General features: G+C 46.2%; 1 protein-coding gene across 1 annotated transcript in view; it reads right to left on the reverse strand.

The window, feature by feature from the left end:
* The window catches only part of LOC135056644 (protein FRA10AC1), a 330,853-nt gene extending 315,044 nt beyond the window's left edge, over positions 1–15,809 (reverse strand). The window contains exon 1 of the mRNA XM_063962081.1: positions 15,595–15,809. Coding sequence (XP_063818151.1) covers positions 15,595–15,759 — 165 coding nt within the window. The 5' untranslated portion in view covers positions 15,760–15,809. The remainder of the gene's footprint in view (positions 1–15,594) is intronic.
* Between the last annotated feature and the right edge of the window lie 4,147 nt (positions 15,810–19,956).

Genomic DNA, 19,956 nt, shown 5'->3' on the forward strand with positions numbered 1-19,956 from the left:
GTTTTGCAAGGGTTAACTAGTCTTGGGCCACAAATTTTACCCCTGAAATCAACAGAGTGGTCACTTGCATGTAACCCACTTGTATTTTGCCTGGCCCAACGCTGTTTTGGGCATGAAATACACTGGCAAAGTGGGCACACACAGCATATTTTGCCATTTTGAATAAGTAGCTGTAGTTTTGCAAGGGTTAACTAGTCTTGGGCCACAAATTTTACCCCTGAAATCAACAGAGAGTGGTCACTTGCATGTAAACCACTTGTATTTTGCCTGGCCCAACGCTGTTTTGGGCATGAAATACACTGGCAAAGTGGGCACAAACACCATGTTTTGCCATTTTGAATAAGTAGCTGTAGTTTTGCATAGAGATGTGCACTTGAAATTTTTCGGGTTTTGTGTTTTGGTTTTGGGTTCGGTTCTGCGGCCGTGTTTTGGGTTCGACCGCGTTTTGGCAAAACCTCACCGAATTTTTTTTGTCGGATTCGGGTGTGTTTTGGATTCGGGTGTTTTTTTCAAAAAACACTAAAAAACAGCTTAAATCATAGAATTTGGGGGTAATTTTGATCCCAAAGTATTATTAACCTCAAAAACCATAATTTCCACTCATTTTCAGTCTATTCTGAATACCTCACACCTCACAATATTATTTTTAGTCCTAAAATTTGCACCGAGGTCGCTGGATGACTAAGCTAAGCGACCCTAGTGGCCGACACAAACACCTGGCCCATCTAGGAGTGGCACTGCAGTGTCACGCAGGATGTCCCTTCCAAAAAACACTCCCCAAACAGCACATGACGCAAAGAAGAAAAAAAGAGGCGCAATGAGGTAGCTGTGTGAGTAAGCTAAGCGACCCTAGTGGCCGACACAAACACCTGGCCCATCTAGGAGTGGCACTGCAGTGTCACGCAGGATGTCCCTTCCAAAAAACACTCCCCAAACAGCACATGACGCAAAGAAGAAAAAAAGAGGCGCAATGAGGTAGCTGTGTGAGTAAGCTAAGCGACCCTAGTGGCCGACACAAACACCTGGCCCATCTAGGAGTGGCACTGCAGTGTCACGCAGGATGTCCCTTCCAAAAAACCCTCCCCAAACCGCACATGACGCAAAGAAAAAAAGAGGCGCAATGAGGTAGCTGTGTGAGTAAGCTAAGCGACCCTAGTGGCCGACACAAACACCGGGCCCATCTAGGAGTGGCACTGCAGTGTCACGCAGGATGTCCCTTCCAAAAAACCCTCCCCAAACAGCACATGACGCAAAGAAAAAAAGAGGCGCAATGAGGAAGCTGTGTGACTAAGCTTAGCGACCCTAGTGGCCGACACAAACACCGGGCCCATCTAGGAGTGGCACTGCAGTGTCACGCAGGATGGCCCTTCCAAAAAACACTCCCCAAACAGCACATGACGCAAAGAAAAAAAAAAGAGGCGCAATGAGGTAGCTGTGTGAGTAAGCTAAGCGACCCTAGTGGCCGACACAAACACCTGGCCCATCTAGGAGTGGCACTGCAGTGTCACGCAGGATGTCCCTTCCAAAAAACCCTCCCCAAACAGCACATGACGCAAAGAAAAAAAGAGGCGCAATGAGGTAGCTGTGTGAGTAAGATAAGCGACCCTAGTGGCCGACACAAACACCGGGCCCATCTAGGAGTGGCACTGCAGTGTCACGCAGGATGTCCCTTCCAAAAAACCCTCCCCAAACAGCACATGACGCAAAGAAAAAAAGAGGCGCAATGAGGTAGCTGTGTGAGTAAGATAAGCGACCCTAGTGGCCGACACAAACACCTGGCCCATCTAGGAGTGGCACTGCAGTGTCATGCAGGATGTCCCTTCCAAAAAACCCTCCCCAAACAGCACATGACGCAAAGAAAAAAAGAGGCACAATGAGGTAGCTGTGTGACTAAGCTTAGCGACCCTAGTGGCCGACACAAACACCGGGCCCATCTAGGAGTGGCACTGCAGTGTCACGCAGGATGGCCCTTCCAAAAAACACTCCCCAAACAGCACATGACGCAAAGAAGAAAAAAAGAGGCGCAATGAGGTAGCTGTGTGAGTAAGCTAAGCGACCCTAGTGGCCGACACAAACACCTGGCCCATCCAGGAGTGGCACTGCAGTGTCACGCAGGATGTCCCTTCCAAAAAACCCTCCCCAAACAGCACATGACGCAAAGAAAAAAAGAGGCGCAATGAGGTAGCTGTGTGAGTAAGATAAGCGACCCTAGTGGCCGACACAAACACCGGGCCCATCTAGGAGTGGCACTGCAGTGTCACGCAGGATGTCCCTTCCAAAAAACCCTCCCCAAACAGCACATGACGCAAAGAAAAAAAGAGGCGCAATGAGGTAGCTGTGTGACTAAGCTTAGCGACCCTAGTGGCCGACACAAACACCGGGCCCATCTAGGAGTGGCACTGCAGTGTCACGCAGGATGGCCCTTCCAAAAAACACTCCCCAAACAGCACATGACGCAAATAAAAATGAAAGAAAAAAGAGGTGCAAGATGGAATTGTCCTTGGGCCCTCCCACCCACCCTTATGTTGTATAAACAGGACATGCACACTTTAACCAACCCATCATTTCAGTGACAGGGTCTGCCACACGACTGTGACTGAAATGACGGGTTGGTTTGGACCCCCACCTAAAAAGAAGCAATTAATCTCTCCTTGCACAAACTGGCTCTACAGAGGCAAGATGTCCACCTCATCATCATCCTCCGATATATCACCGTGTACATCCCCCTCCTCACAGATTATCAATTCGTCCCCACTGGAATCCACCATCTCAGCTCCCTGTGTACTTTGTGGAGGCAATTGCTGCTGGTCAATGTCTCCACGGAGGAATTGATTATAATTCATTTTAATGAACATCATCTTCTCCACATTTTCTGGATGTAACCTCGTACGCCGATTGCTGACAAGGTGAGCGGCGGCACTAAACACTCTTTCGGAGTACACACTTGTGGGAGGGCAACTTAGGTAGAATAAAGCCAGTTTGTGTAAGGGCCTCCAAATTGCCTCTTTTTCCTGCCAGTATAAGTACGGACTGTGTGACGTGCCTACTTGGATGCGGTCACTCATATAATCAACCACCATTCTTTCAATGGTGAGAGAATCATATGCAGTGACAGTAGACGACATGTCCGTAATCGTTGTCAGGTCCTTCAGTCCGGACCAGATGTCAGCATCAGCAGTCGCTCCAGACTGCCCTGCATCACCGCCAGCGGGTGGGCTCGGAATTCTGAGCCTTTTCCTCGCACCCCCAGTTGCGGGAGAATGTGAAGGAGGAGATGTTGACAGGTCGCGTTCCGCTTGACTTGACAATTTTCTCACCAGCAGGTCTTTGAACCCCAGCAGACTTGTGTCTGCCGGAAAGAGAGATCCAAGGTAGGCTTTAAATCTAGGATCGAGCATGGTGGCCAAAATGTAGTGCTCTGATTTCAACAGATTGACCACCCGTGAATCCTTGTTAAGCGAATTAAGGGCTCCATCCACAAGTCCCACATGCCTAGCGGAATCGCTCTGTGTTAGCTCCTCCTTCAATGTCTCCAGCTTCTTCTGCAAAAGCCTGATGAGGGGAATGACCTGACTCAGGCTGGCAGTGTCTGAACTGACTTCACGTGTGGCAAGTTCAAAGGGCATCAGAACCTTGCACAACGTTGAAATCATTCTCCACTGCGCTTGAGACAGGTGCATTCCACCTCCTATATCGTGCTGAATTGTATAGGCTTGAATGGCCTTTTGTTGCTCCTCCAACCTCTGAAGCATATAGAGGGTTGAATTCCACCTCGTTACCACTTCTTGCATCAGATGATGGCAGGGCAGGTTCAGTTGTTTTTGGTGGTGCTCCAGTCTTCTGTACGTGGTGCCTGTACGCCGAAAGTGTCCCGCAATTCTTCTGGCCACCGACAGCATCTCTTGCACACCCCTGTCGTTTTTAAAAAAATTCTGCACCACAAAATTCAAGGTATGTGCAAAACATGGGACGTGCTGGAATTTGCCCATATTTAATGCACACACAATATTGCTGGCGTTGTCCGATGCCACAAATCCACAGGAGAGTCCAATTGGGGTAAGCCATTCCGCGATGATCTTCCTCAGTTGCCGTAAGAGGTTTTCAGCTGTGTGCGTATTCTGGAAAGCGGTGATACAAAGCGTAGCCTGCCTAGGAAAGAGTTGGCGTTTGCGAGATGCTGCTACTGGTGCCGCCGCTGCTGTTCTTGCGGCGGGAGTCCATACATCTACCCAGTGGGCTGTCACAGTCATATAGTCCTGACCCTGCCCTGCTCCACTTGTCCACATGTCCGTGGTTAAGTGGACATTGGGTACAACTGCATTTTTTAGGACACTGGTGAGTCTTTTTCTGACGTCCGTGTACATTCTCGGTATCGCCTGCCTAGAGAAGTGGAACCTAGATGGTATTTGGTAACGGGGGCACACTGCCTCAATAAATTGTCTAGTTCCCTGTGAACTAACGGCGGATACCGGACGCACGTCTAACACCAACATAGTTGTCAAGGCCTCAGTTATCCGCTTTGCAGCAGGATGACTGCTGTGATATTTCATCTTCCTCGCAAAGGACTGTTGGACAGTCAATTGCTTACTGGAAGTAGTACAAGTGGTCTTCCGACTTCCCCTCTGGGATGACGATCGACTCCCAGCAGCAACAACAGCAGCGCCAGCAGCAGTAGGCATTACACTCAAGGATGCATCGGAGGAATCCCAGGCAGGAGAGGACTCGTCAGAATTGCCAGTGACATGGCCTGCAGGACTATTGGCATTCCTGGGTAAGGAGGAAATTGACACTGAGGGAGTTGGTGGGGTGGTTTGCGTGAGCTTGGTTACAAGAGGAAGGGATTTACTGGTCCGTGGACTGCTTCCGCTGTCACCCAAAGTTTTTGAACTTGTCACTGACTTATTATGAATGCGCTGCAGGTGACGTATAAGGGAGGATGTTCCGAGGTGGTTAACGTCCTTACCCCTACTTATTACAGCTTGACAAAGGCAACACACGGCTTGACACCTGTTGTCCGCATTTCTGTTGAAATACTTCCACACCGAAGAGCTGATTTTTTTTGTATTTTCACCAGGCATGTCAATGGCCATATTCCTCCCACGGACAACAGGTGTCTCCCCGGGTGCCTGACTTAAACAAACCACCTCACCATCAGAATCCTCCTGGTCAATTTCCTCCCCAGCGCCAGCAACACCCATATCCTCCTCATCCTGGTGTACTTCAACACTGACATCTTCAATCTGACTATCAGGAACTGGACTGCGGGTGCTCCTTCCAGCACTTGCAGGGGGGCGTGCAAATGGTGGAAGGCGCATGCTCTTCACGTCCAGTGTTGGGAAGGTCAGGCATCGCAACCGACACAATTGGACTCTCCTTGTGGATTTGGGATTTCGAAGAACGCACAGTTCTTTGCGGTGCTTTTGTCAGCTTGAGTCTTTTCATTTTTCTAGCGAGAGGCTGAGTGCTTCCATCCTCTTGTGAAGCTGAACCACTAGCCATGAACATAGGCCAGGGCCTCAGCCGTTCCTTGCCACTCCGTGTGGTAAATGGCATATTGGCAAGTTTACGCTTCTCCTCCGACAATTTTATTTTAGGTTTTGGAGTCCTTTTTTTACTGATATTTGGTGTTTTGGATTTTACATGCTCTGTACTATGACATTGGGCATCGGCCTTGGCAGACGACGTTGCTGGCATTTCATCGTCTCGGTCATGACTAGTGGCAGCAGCTTCAGCACGAGGTGGAAGTGGATCTTGATCTTTCCCTAATTTTGGAACCTCAACATTTTTGTTCTCCATACTTTAATAGGGACAACTAAAAGGCACCTCAGGTAAACAATGGAGATGGATGGATACTAGTATACTTATGGATGGACTGCCGAGTGCCGACACAGAGGTAGCTACAGCCGTGGACTACCGTACTGTGTCTGCTGCTAATATAGACTGGATGATAATGAGATGAAATCAATATATATGTATATATAATATCACTAGTACTGCAGCCGGACAGGTATATATTATATATTTATTATGTAATGACTGATGACGGACCTGCTGGACACTGTCAGCTCAGCAGCACCGCAGACTGCTACAGTAAGCTACTATAGTAGTATGTATAAAGAAGAAAGAAAAAAACAACAACCACGGGTAGGTGGTATACAATTATGGATGGACTGCCGAGTGCCGACACAGAGGTAGCTACAGCCGTGGACTACCGTACTGTGTCTGCTGCTAATATAGACTGGATGATAATGAGATGAAATCAATATATATGTATATATAATATCACTAGTACTGCAGCCGGACAGGTATATATTATATATTTATTATGTAATGACTGATGACGGACCTGCTGGACACTGTCAGCTCAGCAGCACCGCAGACTGCTACAGTAAGCTACTATAGTAGTATGTATAAAGAAGAAAGAAAAAAACAACAACCACGGGTAGGTGGTATACAATTATGGATGGACTGCCGAGTGCCGACACAGAGGTAGCTACAGCCGTGGACTACCGTACTGTGTCTGCTGCTAATATAGACTGGATGATAATGAGATGAAATCAATATATATGTATATATAATATCACTAGTACTGCAGCCGGACAGGTATATATTATATATTTATTATGTAATGACTGATGACGGACCTGCTGGACACTGTCAGCTCAGCAGCACCGCAGACTGCTACAGTAAGCTACTATAGTAGTATGTATAAAGAAGAAAGAAAAAAACAACAACCACGGGTAGGTGGTATACAATTATGGATGGACTGCCGAGTGCCGACACAGAGGTAGCTACAGCCGTGGACTAACGTACTGTGTCTGCTGATAATATAGACTGGATGATAATGAGATGAAATCAATATATATGTATATATAATATCACTAGTACTGCAGCCGGACAGGTATATATTATATATTTATTATGTAATGACTGATGACGGACCTGCTGGACACTGTCAGCTCAGCAGCACCGCAGACTGCTACAGTAAGCTACTATAGTAGTATGTATAAAGAAGAAAGAAAAAAACAACAACCACGGGTAGGTGGTATACAATTATGGATGGACTGCCGAGTGCCGACACAGAGGTAGCTACAGCCGTGGACTAACGTACTGTGTCTGCTGCTAATATAGACTGGATGATAATGAGATGAAATCAATATATATGTATATATAATATCACTAGTACTGCAGCCGGACAGGTATATATTATATATTTATTATGTAATGACTGATGACGGACCTGCTGGACACTGTCAGCTCAGCAGCACCGCAGACTGCTACAGTAAGCTACTATAGTAGTATGTATAAAGAAGAAAGAAAAAAACAACAACCACGGGTAGGTGGTATACAATTATGGATGGACTGCCGAGTGCCGACACAGAGGTAGCTACAGCCGTGGACTAACGTACTGTGTCTGCTGCTAATATAGACTGGATGATAATGAGATGAAATCAATATATATGTATATATAATATCACTAGTACTGCAGCCGGACAGGTATATATTATATATTTATTATGTAATGACTGATGACGGACCTGCTGGACACTGTCAGCTCAGCAGCACCGCAGACTGCTACAGTAAGCTACTATAGTAGTATGTATAAAGAAGAAAGAAAAAAAAAAAAAAACACGGGTAGGTGCTAGGTGGTATACAATATTATATATATATTATATACAATTATATATATATATATATATATATATATATATATATATTAAACTCATAAACTGGTGGTGATTTATTAAACTGGTGGTCAGGTCACTGGTCACACTATCAGCAACTTGCAAGTAGTACTCCTGAGTCCTAAGCAGACAATCACAATATATATTATACTGGTGGTCAGTGTGGTCACAAACAATGGCAGTGTGGCTGGCACTCTGGCAGCAAAAGTGTGCACTGTACGTTATATGTACTCCTGAGTCCTGAGTCCTGCTCTCAGACTCTAACTGCTCCCCACTGTCAGTGTCTCCCCCACAAGTCAGATAATACAGTCACACTATCTCTCTCTATCACTTCAGCAAGTACTAGTAGTAGTAGTACTCCTCCTAATGCTCCCCAAATTACTACTGTGTCTCTCTCTGTCTCACTCTCTTCTCGAATCTCTATAAACGGAGAGGACGCCAGACACGTCCTCTCCCTATGAATCTCAATGCACGTGTGAAAAATGGCGGCGACGCGCGGCTCCTTATATAGAATCCGAGTCTCGCGATAGAATCCGAGCCTCGCGAGAATCCGACAGCGTGATGATGACGTTCGGGCGCGCTCGGGTTAACCGAGCAAGGCGGGAAGATCCGAGTCGCTCGGACCCGTGTAAAAAAACATGAAGTTCGGGCGGGTTCGGATTCCGAGGAACCGAACCCGCTCATCTCTAGTTTTGCAAGGGTTAACTAGTCTTGGGCCACAAATTTGACACCTGAAATCAACAGAGGGTGGTCACTTACATATCACCCACTTGTATTTTGCCTGGCCCAACGCTGTTTTGGGCATGAAATACACTGGCAAAGTGGGCACACACACCATATTTTGCCATTTTGAATAAGTAGCTGTAGTTTTGCAAGGGTTAACTAGTCTTGGGCCACAAATTTGACACCTGAAATCAACAGAGGGTGGTCACTTACATATCACCCACTTGTATTTTGTTTGGCCTAACGCTGTTTTGGGCATGAAATACACTGGCAAAGTGGGCACACACACCATATTTTACCATTTTGAATAAATAGCTGTAGTTTTGCAAGGGTTAACTAGTCTTGGGCCACAAATTTTACCCCTGAAATCAACAGAAAGTGGTCACTTGCATGTAACCCACTTGTATTTTGCCTGGCCCAACGCTGTTTTGGGCATGAAATACACTGGCAAAGTGGGCACAAACACCATATTTTGCCATTTTGAATAAGTAGCTGTAGTTTTGCAAGGGTTAACTAGTCTTGGGCCACAAATTTGACACCTGAAATCAACAGAGGGTGGTCACTTACATATCACCCACTTGTATTTTGCCTGGCCCAATGCTGTTTTGGGCATGAAATACACTGGCAAAGTGGGCACACACACCATATTTTGCCATTTTGAATGAGTAGCTGTAGTTTTGCAAGGGTTAACTAGTCTTGGGCCACAAATTTGACACCTGAACTCAACAGAGGGTGGTCACTTACATATCACCCACTTGTATTTTGTTTGGCCCAACGCTGTTTTGGGCATGAAATACACTGGCAAAATGGACACACACATCATATTTTAAAATTTTGAATAAATAGCTGTAGTTTTGCAAGGGTTAACTAGTCTTGGGCCACAAATTTGACACCTGAAATCAACAGAGGGTGGTCATTTACATATCACCCACTTGTATTTTGCCTGGCCCAACGCTGTTTTGGGCATGAAATACACTGGCAAAGTGGGCACACACACCATATTTTACCATTTTGAATAAATAGCTGTAGTTTTGCAAGGGTTAACTAGTCTTGGGCCACAAATTTGACACCTGAAATCAACAGAGGGTGGTCACTTACATATCACCCACTTGTATTTTGCCTGGCCCAACGCTGTTTTGGGCATGAAATACACTGGCAAAGTGGGCACAAACACCATATTTTGCCATTTTGAATAAGTAGCTGTAGTTTTGCAAGGGTTAACTAGTCTTGGGCCACTAATTTGACACCTGAACTCAACAGAGGGTGGTCACTTACATATCACCCATTTGTATTTTGTTTGGCCCAACGCTGTTTTGGGCATGAAATACACTGGCAAAGTGGACACACACACACACCATATTTACCATTTTGAATAAATAGCTGTAGTTTTGCAAGGGTTAACTAGTCTTGGGCCACAAATTTGACACCTGAAATCAACAGAGGGTGGTCACTTACATATCACCCACTTGTATTTTGCCTGGCGCAACGCTGTTTTGGGCATGAAATACACTGGCAAAGTGGGCACAAACACCATATTTTGCTATTTTGAATAAGTAGCTGTAGTTTTGCAAGGGTTAACTAGTCTTGGGCCACTAATTTGACACCTGAAATCAACAGAGGGTGGTCACTTACATATCACCCACTTGTATTTTGCCTGGCCCAACGCTGTTTTGGGCATGAAATACACTGGCAAAGTGGGCACACACACCATATTTTGCCATTTTGAATAAGTAGCTGTAGTTTTGCAAGGGTTAACTAGTCTTGGGCCACAAATTTGACACCTGAACTCAACAGAGGGTGGTCACTTTCATATCACCCACTTGTATTTTGTTTGGCCCAACGCTGTTTTGGGCATGAAATACACTGGCAAAGTGGGCACACACACCATATTTTACAATTTTGAATAAATAGCTGTAGTTTTGCAAGGGTTAACTAGTCTTGGGCCACAAATTTGACACCTGAAATCAACAGAGGGTGGTCACTTACATATCACCCACTTGTATTTTGCCTGGCCCAACGCTGTTTTGGGCATGAAATACACTGGCAAAATGGGCACAAACACCATATTTTGCCATTTTGAATAAGTAGCTGTAGTTTTGCAAGGGTTAACTAGTCTTGGGCCACAAATTTGACACCTGAACTCAACAGAGGGTGGTCACTTTCATATCACCCACTTGTATTTTGTTTGGCCCAACGCTGTTTTGGGCATGAAATACACTGGCAAAGTGGGCACACACACCATATTTTACAATTTTGAATAAATAGCTGTAGTTTTGCAAGGGTTAACTAGTCTTGGGCCACAAATTTGACACCTGAAATCAACAGAGGGTGGTCACTTACATATCACCCACTTGTATTTTGCCTGGCCCAACGCTGTTTTGGGCATGAAATACACTGGCAAAATGGGCACAAACACCATATTTTGCCATTTTGAATAAATAGCTGTAGTTTTGCAAGGGTTAACTAGTCTTGGGCCACAAATTTTACCCCTGAAATCAACAGAAAGTGGTCACTTGCATGTAACCCACTTGTACTTTGCCTGGCCCAACGCTGTTTTGGGCATGAAATACACTGGCAAAGTGGGCACAAACACCATATTTTGAATTTTGAATAAGTAGCTGTAGTTTTGCAAGGGTTAACTAGTCTTGGGCCACAAATTTGACACCTGAAATCAACAGAGGGTGGTCACTTACATATCACCCACTTGTATTTTGCCTGGCCCAACGCTGTTTTGGGCATGAAATACACTGGCAAAGTTGGCACACAGACCATATTTTGCCATTTTGAATAAGTAGCTGTAGTTTTGCAAGGGTTAACTAGTCTTGGGCCACAAATTTGACACCTGAACTCAACAGAGGGTGGTCACTTACATATCACCCACTTGTATTTTGTTTGGCCCAACGCTGTTTTGGGCATGAAATACACTGGCAAAATGGACACACACACCCTATTTTAAAATTTTGAATAAATAGCTGTAGTTTTGCAAGGGTTAACTAGTCTTGGGCCACAAATTTGACACCTGAAATCAACAGAGGGTGGTCATTTACATATCACCCACTTGTATTTTGCCTGGCCCAACGCTGTTTTGGGCATGAAATACACTGGCAAAGTGGGCACACACACCATATTTTACCATTTTGAATAAATAGCTGTAGTTTTGCAAGGGTTAACTAGTCTTGGGCCACAAATTTGACACCTGAAATCAACAGAGGGTGGTCACTTACATATCACCCAGTTGTATTTTGCCTGGCCCAACGCTGTTTTGGGCATGAAATACACTGGCAAAGTGGGCACAAACACCATATTTTGCCATTTTGAATAAGTAGCTGTAGTTTTGCAAGGGTTAACTAGTCTTGGGCCACAAATTTGACACCTGAAATCAACAGAGGGTGGTCACTTACATATCACCCACTTGTATTTTGCCTGGCCCAACGCTGTTTTGGGCATGAAATACACTGGCAAAGTGGGCACACACACCATATTTTGCCATTTTGAATAAGTAGCTGTAGTTTTGCAAGGGTTAACTAGTCTTGGGCCACAAATTTGACACCTGAACTCAACAGAGGGTGGTCACTTACATATCACCCACTTGTATTTTGTTTGGCCCAACGCTGTTTTGGGCATGAAATATACTGGCAAAATGGACACACACACCATATTTTAAAATTTTGAATAAATAGCTGTAGTTTTGCAAGGGTTAACTAGTCTTGGGCCACAAATTTGACACCTGAAATCAACAGAGGGTGGTCATTTACATATCACCCACTTGTATTTTGCCTGGCCCAACGCTGTTTTGGGCATGAAATACACTGGCAAAGTGGGCACACACACCATATTTTACCATTTTGAATAAATAGCTGTAGTTTTGCAAGGGTTAACTAGTCTTGGGCCACAAATTTGACACCTGAAATCAACAGAGGGTGGTCACTTACATATCACCCACTTGTATTTTGCCTGGCCCAACGCTGTTTTGGGCATGAAATACACTGGCAAAGTGGGCACAAACACCATATTTTGCCATTTTGAATAAGTAGCTGTAGTTTTGCAAGGGTTAACTAGTCTTGGGCCACTAATTTGACACCTGAACTCAACAGAGGGTGGTCACTTACATATCACCCATTTGTATTTTGTTTGGCCCAATGCTGTTTTGGGCATGAAATACACTGGCAAAGTGGACACACACACACCATATTTACCATTTTGAATAAATAGCTGTAGTTTTGCAAGGGTTAACTAGTCTTGGGCCACAAATTTGACACCTGAAATCAACAGAGGGTGGTCACTTACATATCACCCACTTGTATTTTGCCTGGCCCAACGCTGTTTTGGGCATGAAATACACTGGCAAAGTGGGCACAAACACCATATTTTGCTATTTTGAATAAGTAGCTGTAGTTTTGCAAGGGTTAACTAGTCTTGTGCCACTAATTTGACACCTGAAATCAACAGAGGGTGGTCACTTACATATCACCCACATGTATTTTGCCTGGCCCAACGCTGTTTTGGGCATGAAATACACAGGCAAAGTGGGCACACACACCATATTTTGCCATTTTGAATAAGTAGCTGTAGTTTTGCAAGGGTTAACTAGTCTTGGGCCACAAATTTGACACCTGAACTCAACAGAGGGTGGTCACTTTCATATCACCCACTTGTATTTTGTTTGGCCCAACGCTGTTTTGGGCATGAAATACACTGGCAAAGTGGGCACACACACCATATTTTACAATTTTGAATAAATAGCTGTAGTTTTGCAAGGGTTAACTAGTCTTGGGCCACAAATTTGACACCTGAAATCAACAGAGGGTGGTCACTTACATATCACCCACTTGTATTTTGCCTGGCCCAACGCTGTTTTGGGCATGAAATACACTGGCAAAATGGGCACAAACACCATATTTTGCCATTTTGAATAAGTAGCTGTAGTTTTGCAAGGGTTAACTAGTCTTGGGCCACTAATTTGACACCTGAACTCAACAGAGGGTTGTCACTTACATATCACCCATTTGTATTTTGTTTGGCCCAACGCTGTTTTGGGCATGAAATACACTGGCAAAGTGGGCACACACAGCATATTTTGCCATTTTGAATAAGTAGCTGTAGTTTTGCAAGGGTTAACTAGTCTTGGGCCACAAATTTTACCCCTGAAATCAACAGAGGGTGGTAACTTACATATCACCCATTTGCATTTTGCTTGGCCCAATGCTGTTTTGGGCATGAAATACACTGGCAAAGTGGGCACACACAGCATATTTTGCCATTTTGAATAAGTAGCTGTAGTTTTGCAAGGGTTAACTAGTCTTGGGCCACTAATTTGACACCTGAAATCAACAGAGGGTGGTCACTTACATATCACCCACTTGTATTTTGCCTGGCCCAACGCTGTTTTGGGCATGAAATACACTGGCAAAGTGGGCACACACACCATATTTTGCCATTTTGAATAAGTAGCTGTAGTTTTGCAAGGGTTAACTAGTCTTGGGCCACAAATTTGACACCTGAACTCAACAGAGGGTGGTCACTTACATATCACCCACTTGTATTTTGTTTGGCCCAACGCTGTTTTGGGCATGAAATACACTGGCAAAGTGGGCACACACACCATATTTTACAATTTTGAATAAATAGCTGTAGTTTTGCAAGGGTTAACTAGTCTTGGGCCACAAATTTGACACCTGAAATCAACAGAGGGTGGTCACTTACATATCACCAACTTGTATTTTGCCTGGCCCAACGCTGTTTTGGGCATGAAATACACTGGCAAAGTGGGCACAAACACCATATTTTGTCATTTTGAATAAGTAGCTGTAGTTTTCAAAGGGTTAACTAGTCTTGGGCCACAAATTTGACACCTGAAATCAACAGAGGGTGGTCACTTACATATCACCCACTTGTATTTTGTTTGGCCCAACGCTGTTTTGGGCATGAAATACACTGGCAAAGTGGGCACACACACCATATTTTACAATTTTGAATAAATAGCTGTAGTTTTGCAAGGGTTAACTAGTCTTGGGCCACAAATTTGACACCTGAAATCAACAGAGGGTGGTCACTTACATATCACCCACTTGTATTTTGCCTGGCCCAACGCTGTTTTGGGCATGAAATACACTGGCGAAGTGGGCACAAACACCATATTTTGCCATTTTGAATAAGTAGCTGTAGTTTTGCAAGGGTTAACTAGTTTTGGGCCACTAATTTGACACCTGAACTCAACAGAGGGTGGTCACTTACATATCACCCACTTGTATTTTGTTTGGCCTAACGCTGTTTTGGGCATGAAATACACTGGCAAAGTGGGCACACACACCATATTTTGCCATTTTGAATAAGTAGCTGTAGTTTTCAAAGGGTTAACTAGTCTTGGGCCACAAATTTGACACCTGAAATCAACAGAGGGTGGTCACTTACATATCACCCACTTGTATTTTGTTTGGCCCAACGCTGTTTTGGGCATGAAATACACTGGCAAAGTGGGCACACACACCATATTTGACAATTTTGAATAAATAGCTGTAGTTTTGCAAGGGTTAACTAGTCTTGGGCCACAAATTTGACACCTGAGACTGGAGGAGGCTGCACAGGAGAGAGCTCTTAGGCCCTGGTCCTTTTCTGAAGCCTGCAGTGTTTCCCCTGGGAGCCTCCCAGGGGAGGATGGATTCTCCTGGGGAGGACGATGATGGCGAGTCCCGGGCTGCTGGGCCCGAAGGAGGCCCCGGGATTTCTGGCCTGCATACAGCCGTGGAAGTTCCAGCATTGGGAGATTCGGTCAGTGTGGCAGCCCCAGTGATTGTGGACCCTGTGAAGAAACAGGATCCCCAACTGGTGACCCCCAAACCACGGGACTCTGGCTCTCCAGGTGAGGAAAACTGGGGGGGTGATATGGCGAAGGTACCTGCCTGTGGTGAAGCGGGGGATGCTGTGGTCTTTGATAGCAGCTCAGAATCCTCTATGGATGAATATGTGAATATGAGCCTGGAAGAGTTAAAAACGGAGCAGTCTCGTTTAACCTCTCGTCTTTCCCTCAAGAGAAGGAAACGAAATACTTGTAGCAGTCATGAGAGAGCTCTCCTAAAGGATGAGATTTGGGAGCTAAGTACTAGCCTGGCTGCAGTAAAGGAAAGAATTAAAGTGTTATGTAATCTGGCTCTTTCTCAGGAGAAAGAAGTATTGATAAAGTCCTTACCTGAGCAGGATTGTGGGGGCAGTAGCAGGTCGGTCCCAGCAGTTTCTGTGGCTGCGTCGGCATTGTGTCGTCAGGTTCTGTCTCAAGGGAAAAAGGAGTTGCAGGAATCTCTGCCTGAACAGGATGGCGGTGGCGGCCTGGTCCTGGCAAGTTCAGTAGCGGCATCAGAGCCTCCAGTGGAGTGTATGGAGGTGGGAGTCCAGCCTATGGAGAAGGAAGTGGCTGTCAGGAGCTGTGATGGAAGTGATTTTTCTAAGATCGTGCATGATGCTGCAGATATAGTGGAAAGGCCAATGATGGCAGTATCTGGTGGCTTCCAAACGGGGGAGGCGTCTCTCCTGGAGGGAGTGCTGTGTGGTGACGGTGCGGGGGGCGTGGCGGTTGCTGGGGTCTTGGCGGATGCTGGGACTTTTGTGACTGTCGCTGCTCCCTGTGGACTTGTCCCCGAAACGCTCGCCTCTAAAGTTGCAAGTGTGGGTGCGGCGCGGGCCGTGGTTGATGCTGAGGCTGGCCATCCCTGTAAGCCTGCGGTGGCTGGCTCTGGCTTAGTCGCCGTGGTGGCTGAGGGAGGCGGGGCCAAAGACGCATCGGGTATGACATCGCAGGTGACATCATTACCCACATCGATGGGTGTTTCAAAGTATGAAGCCATGCCGAAAGAGGGGCAGAGATTGGCTCAAGGACTGCCAGCTGTAGATAAGAGCAAATTAACCCCTGAAGAAGTTATGTTAGTAGAAACTGTATATGGTAACATGGATATGCCGGTGAGGGCTCTAGCAGCTGTGAATTTGTTTCAGGCGAACCAGGTCAGGATGACTGGTGGGGTGGGGAATGTGGGAATAGGGGCTTGTAGTGGTCTGGCACCTGAAGGGCTCCCTGTAACTCCCTCTGAGGTTAGGCCGGGTGCTGGTTCATATGCTAATTCTTTGGCTGCTCCTGGTCGGCCGAGTGCTGGTCCTCAGTTCGGGGTGAGTGGGGGTCAGCCCATAAAAAGAAGAAATGTGGTACAGTTCAAATGGGTAGGGGATGGGGAGGCTCCTTCGAAGTCGGAGTTCTTAGGTATGATCTTCTCACTGGGGTTTGAGGCTGCAGATCTTTTTGCATGCATTCACCCAGTGAGAACTCCAGATTTCGACCTGAGCTTCCTCTCCCTGAATGGCCTGCAGGCCTTTGGCTCCCGTTGGGAGAAAAACAAGATGAAGGAACCATATTGTTTTTTCAAATCCCATACCATCACGAGGCAGGACAGGGTTAAGATCACTGTGTTGGTGCGTAACGAATCACTGCCCCCTGCTGATATTATATATTGGTTGTCTAGGTCTTGTACAGTACTCTCTCCTTTGGTAAAGTTTGATCATACAAGGGGGGTCTGGGGTGGTGCCTATTCGGCCTTTGTGAGGTTACACCAGGTAGGGGCTGAGACTAGACACATACCTTCCGCCGCTTACATTGGCCGTGATCGACTCCAGTGTTTTTACCCTGGGCAACCCAGAACCTGTCATAAGTGTGGTGACTTCCGTCACCTCAGTAGCGATTGTGGGGTGATTAAATGTGCTTTGTGTGGCCAGTTGGGGCATGGGTCCCGGGAATGCAGCAAGGTCAGGTGTAATCTTTGCGGTACAGTTGGTCATCCCTACAGTCGATGCCCTAAGGCTTCGCATAATTATAGTGCAGGGGTGGAAGAAGTGGTGCCGGAGGTTGGTCCTGGTCGAGAAAGTAGCGTACCGGTTACTGTGCAGCATCAGGACATCTCGAAGAGGATAGAAGATGGTGGGAAAGAGAAGGTTCAGCCTGAAAAGGGGGAGGCATCCTTTCAGATCGTCAATAAAGGGAGGAGGAGGAAGCCTAAAAAAAAGGAGGCAGATTTTATTTGCTCAAATAGGTTCGATGTCCTGTCTTCTGATGATGAAGAAGAGGGGAAGGTGGTCATGGTTGGGGGCAAAGAATTAGTTTTTGTCCCAAATGTCTCAAAAAATAGAAAGCCAAAGCAGGCCTCTAATCTGTCAGTTGCTGGGAAGGAGGTTGTAGCTAAGGATAAACAGGGAAAAATGGGACAAGGTAAAGCCCAAAGCAAAACTAAGCACTTGGAAAGAAATGGTTCTCAGGGGGAGCTGGAGTGGGACCCTGTGGGGATTGGGTTGAGCCAGGCTATGGGATCCCTGTTAGACGTGGTTGAAGTAGCTCAGTGTCCAGAAGGGGAAGTCCCTCATTCTTCAGATGAGGTGTTGGTGGTTGATGAAACTCCTGGGTCCCCTGGTGGGGGTGGTCCCGGAGGCGGCTCCTTTATTAGTACCCCAAAGGCTCCTGATCCGGATCCTCCCCCGGACGAGGTGGTAAAGGTGGAGGGGTGTGTTGTTGGGGAGGGGATTGGTAGGAAGGGGTCCGAGAGTCTACTTAGTGAGACTGTGGTCCCTGTTGCTGATAGTGTGAGTGAGGAGGAAGAGATCTCCCTGTCTGATGAGGATGCTATCCCTTTTGGGGTGGCATGTAAAAGAGTTGGATCCTCGGATGAGGACTCTAAAAGACAAGCAAAGAAAAAGTGAATGGGATCCTACTTCTATAATCCAAGAAACATGGATCCCCAACCTATGCGATGTGCCACCATTAATGTGGCTTCCGTGTTTTCCGAACGGCTCGTTTCTTGGCCTTTGATTTTTTCAACACGGTTGATGTTGATTTTTTTATTTTTGCAGGAGACTAGGATAGGTGACCTGGCGACACTTCATCGGGCCAAGGGTCAGTGGAGGCGTGGGCCTTCCTTCTGGTCTCTTGCGGCCGAGCCGTACGGTGGGTTGGCAGTGCTTTTTACTGATATGGTAAACATGCACAGGATTATAGAATTACAGGTAGGTAGGTGCATGGTTTTGGATGTCAACCTGAGAGGACATGACCTGAGATTAATAAACATCTATGGGCCCCAAACAGCTTGGGACAGGAAATGTCTTTTCAGGGAGATAAAACCGTTTCTCTTTACGGCCCGGCAGATCATCTTTGGTGGTGATTTTAACACCGTTATTAGGCCAAAAGATAGGGGAGTCACAAAGATGACCCTGGGCTATGATTCCAATTTTTTAGTTAGCATGATTAGAGAGGCTGGTCTGGTCGATGTGCATGTTCGCCATTTCCCAGACCTCACTGGTTTTACCTATCATTGTGGTAGCCGTAGTTCTAGGATAGATAGGTTTTTTGTTAAGGAGTCCTCGAAAACTTTGCCTCCTGAGACAAAGCCAGTAGAGTTCTCCGACCACGTTTTTCTGTGTGTTGCTTTGAACGTCTCAGAAACCCCTCAGAAAGGGCGGGGCCTTTGGCGTTTGAATTCTGGGCTCCTGAAGGAGGAGGGAGTTAGACAGTCCTTTAGAGACTTTTTTCAACTGCGGGAAACACTTCTGGAGGCTGGTTGGAGTAGATCTGAGTGGTGGGAGGAGTGTAAAAAGAGGACTCAAAGGTTTTTTCAAAGGCTGGTAGCCAGGAGAAACTTGACAAAAAGATGTATCTACCAGAGCCTGAGAAAGGAACTAGATTTCTTGATCTCTGGGCGTGGGGATTGTGGGGAAATCTCCCGGGTGAAGGCTCAGATGAGAGAATATCAGTATGATCGTCTGGCTTCTTTGATTTTGGAGAGGGATTATGGAAAATACCACTCGCCTGATCCCTACCAGAGTTGCAGAAAATCAGTTGATTTGAGGGAGGTCCAGGGCCTGTTTGATGACCAGGGTACTCTTCATGGAGACAGGGAGGGTATTTTTGGAGTAATCAGGTCTTATTACTCCGACCTTTTGTCTGAGCAGCCACTCATTAGAGAGAGGATGGATCGGTTCCTGGGGGAGACACCTGGGCTTGAGTAGCTTGATCCTTCTTTTGACTCTTTGGGGAATGATGTGACAGTGGAGGAGGTCAAGAAGGCTATAGACGGTTTGTCTATAAAAAAATCTCCAGGCCCAGATGGGTTAACATCTGAATTTTTTTAAGTTTTCTCAGACATCTTGGCTCCTCATCTTGTAGAGGTATTTAATGAAAGCCTGGGTGAGGGAGTGCTCCCTCCCTCTGAGATCCTCTGCTCTCATATTATTGTCTAAAGGTAAGGACCCAGCCCGTATTGAGAATTGGCGCCCCATCGCTCTTCTCAATACGGACAGAAAGATTCTGGCAAAGGTACTCTTTAATCGGCTGATGGAAGTTTCCGGGCTGTTACTTTCCCCGTCTCAGCATTGCACTGTAAGGGGTCGAAGCACCTTTAGTGCTGTCCTTGGCATCCGGGAGGCTGTGGAGCAATGTCGTGCTGAAAAATGGGGTAAGTATTTGCTGGCATTGGACCAGTCCAAGGCTTTTGACCGGGTTAATCATCAGTACCTGTGGGCTGTG

This window comes from Pseudophryne corroboree, chromosome 3 (genome assembly GCF_028390025.1).
Source record: "Pseudophryne corroboree isolate aPseCor3 chromosome 3, aPseCor3.hap2, whole genome shotgun sequence".
In the NCBI taxonomy this organism is placed as follows: domain Eukaryota; kingdom Metazoa; phylum Chordata; class Amphibia; order Anura; family Myobatrachidae; genus Pseudophryne; species Pseudophryne corroboree.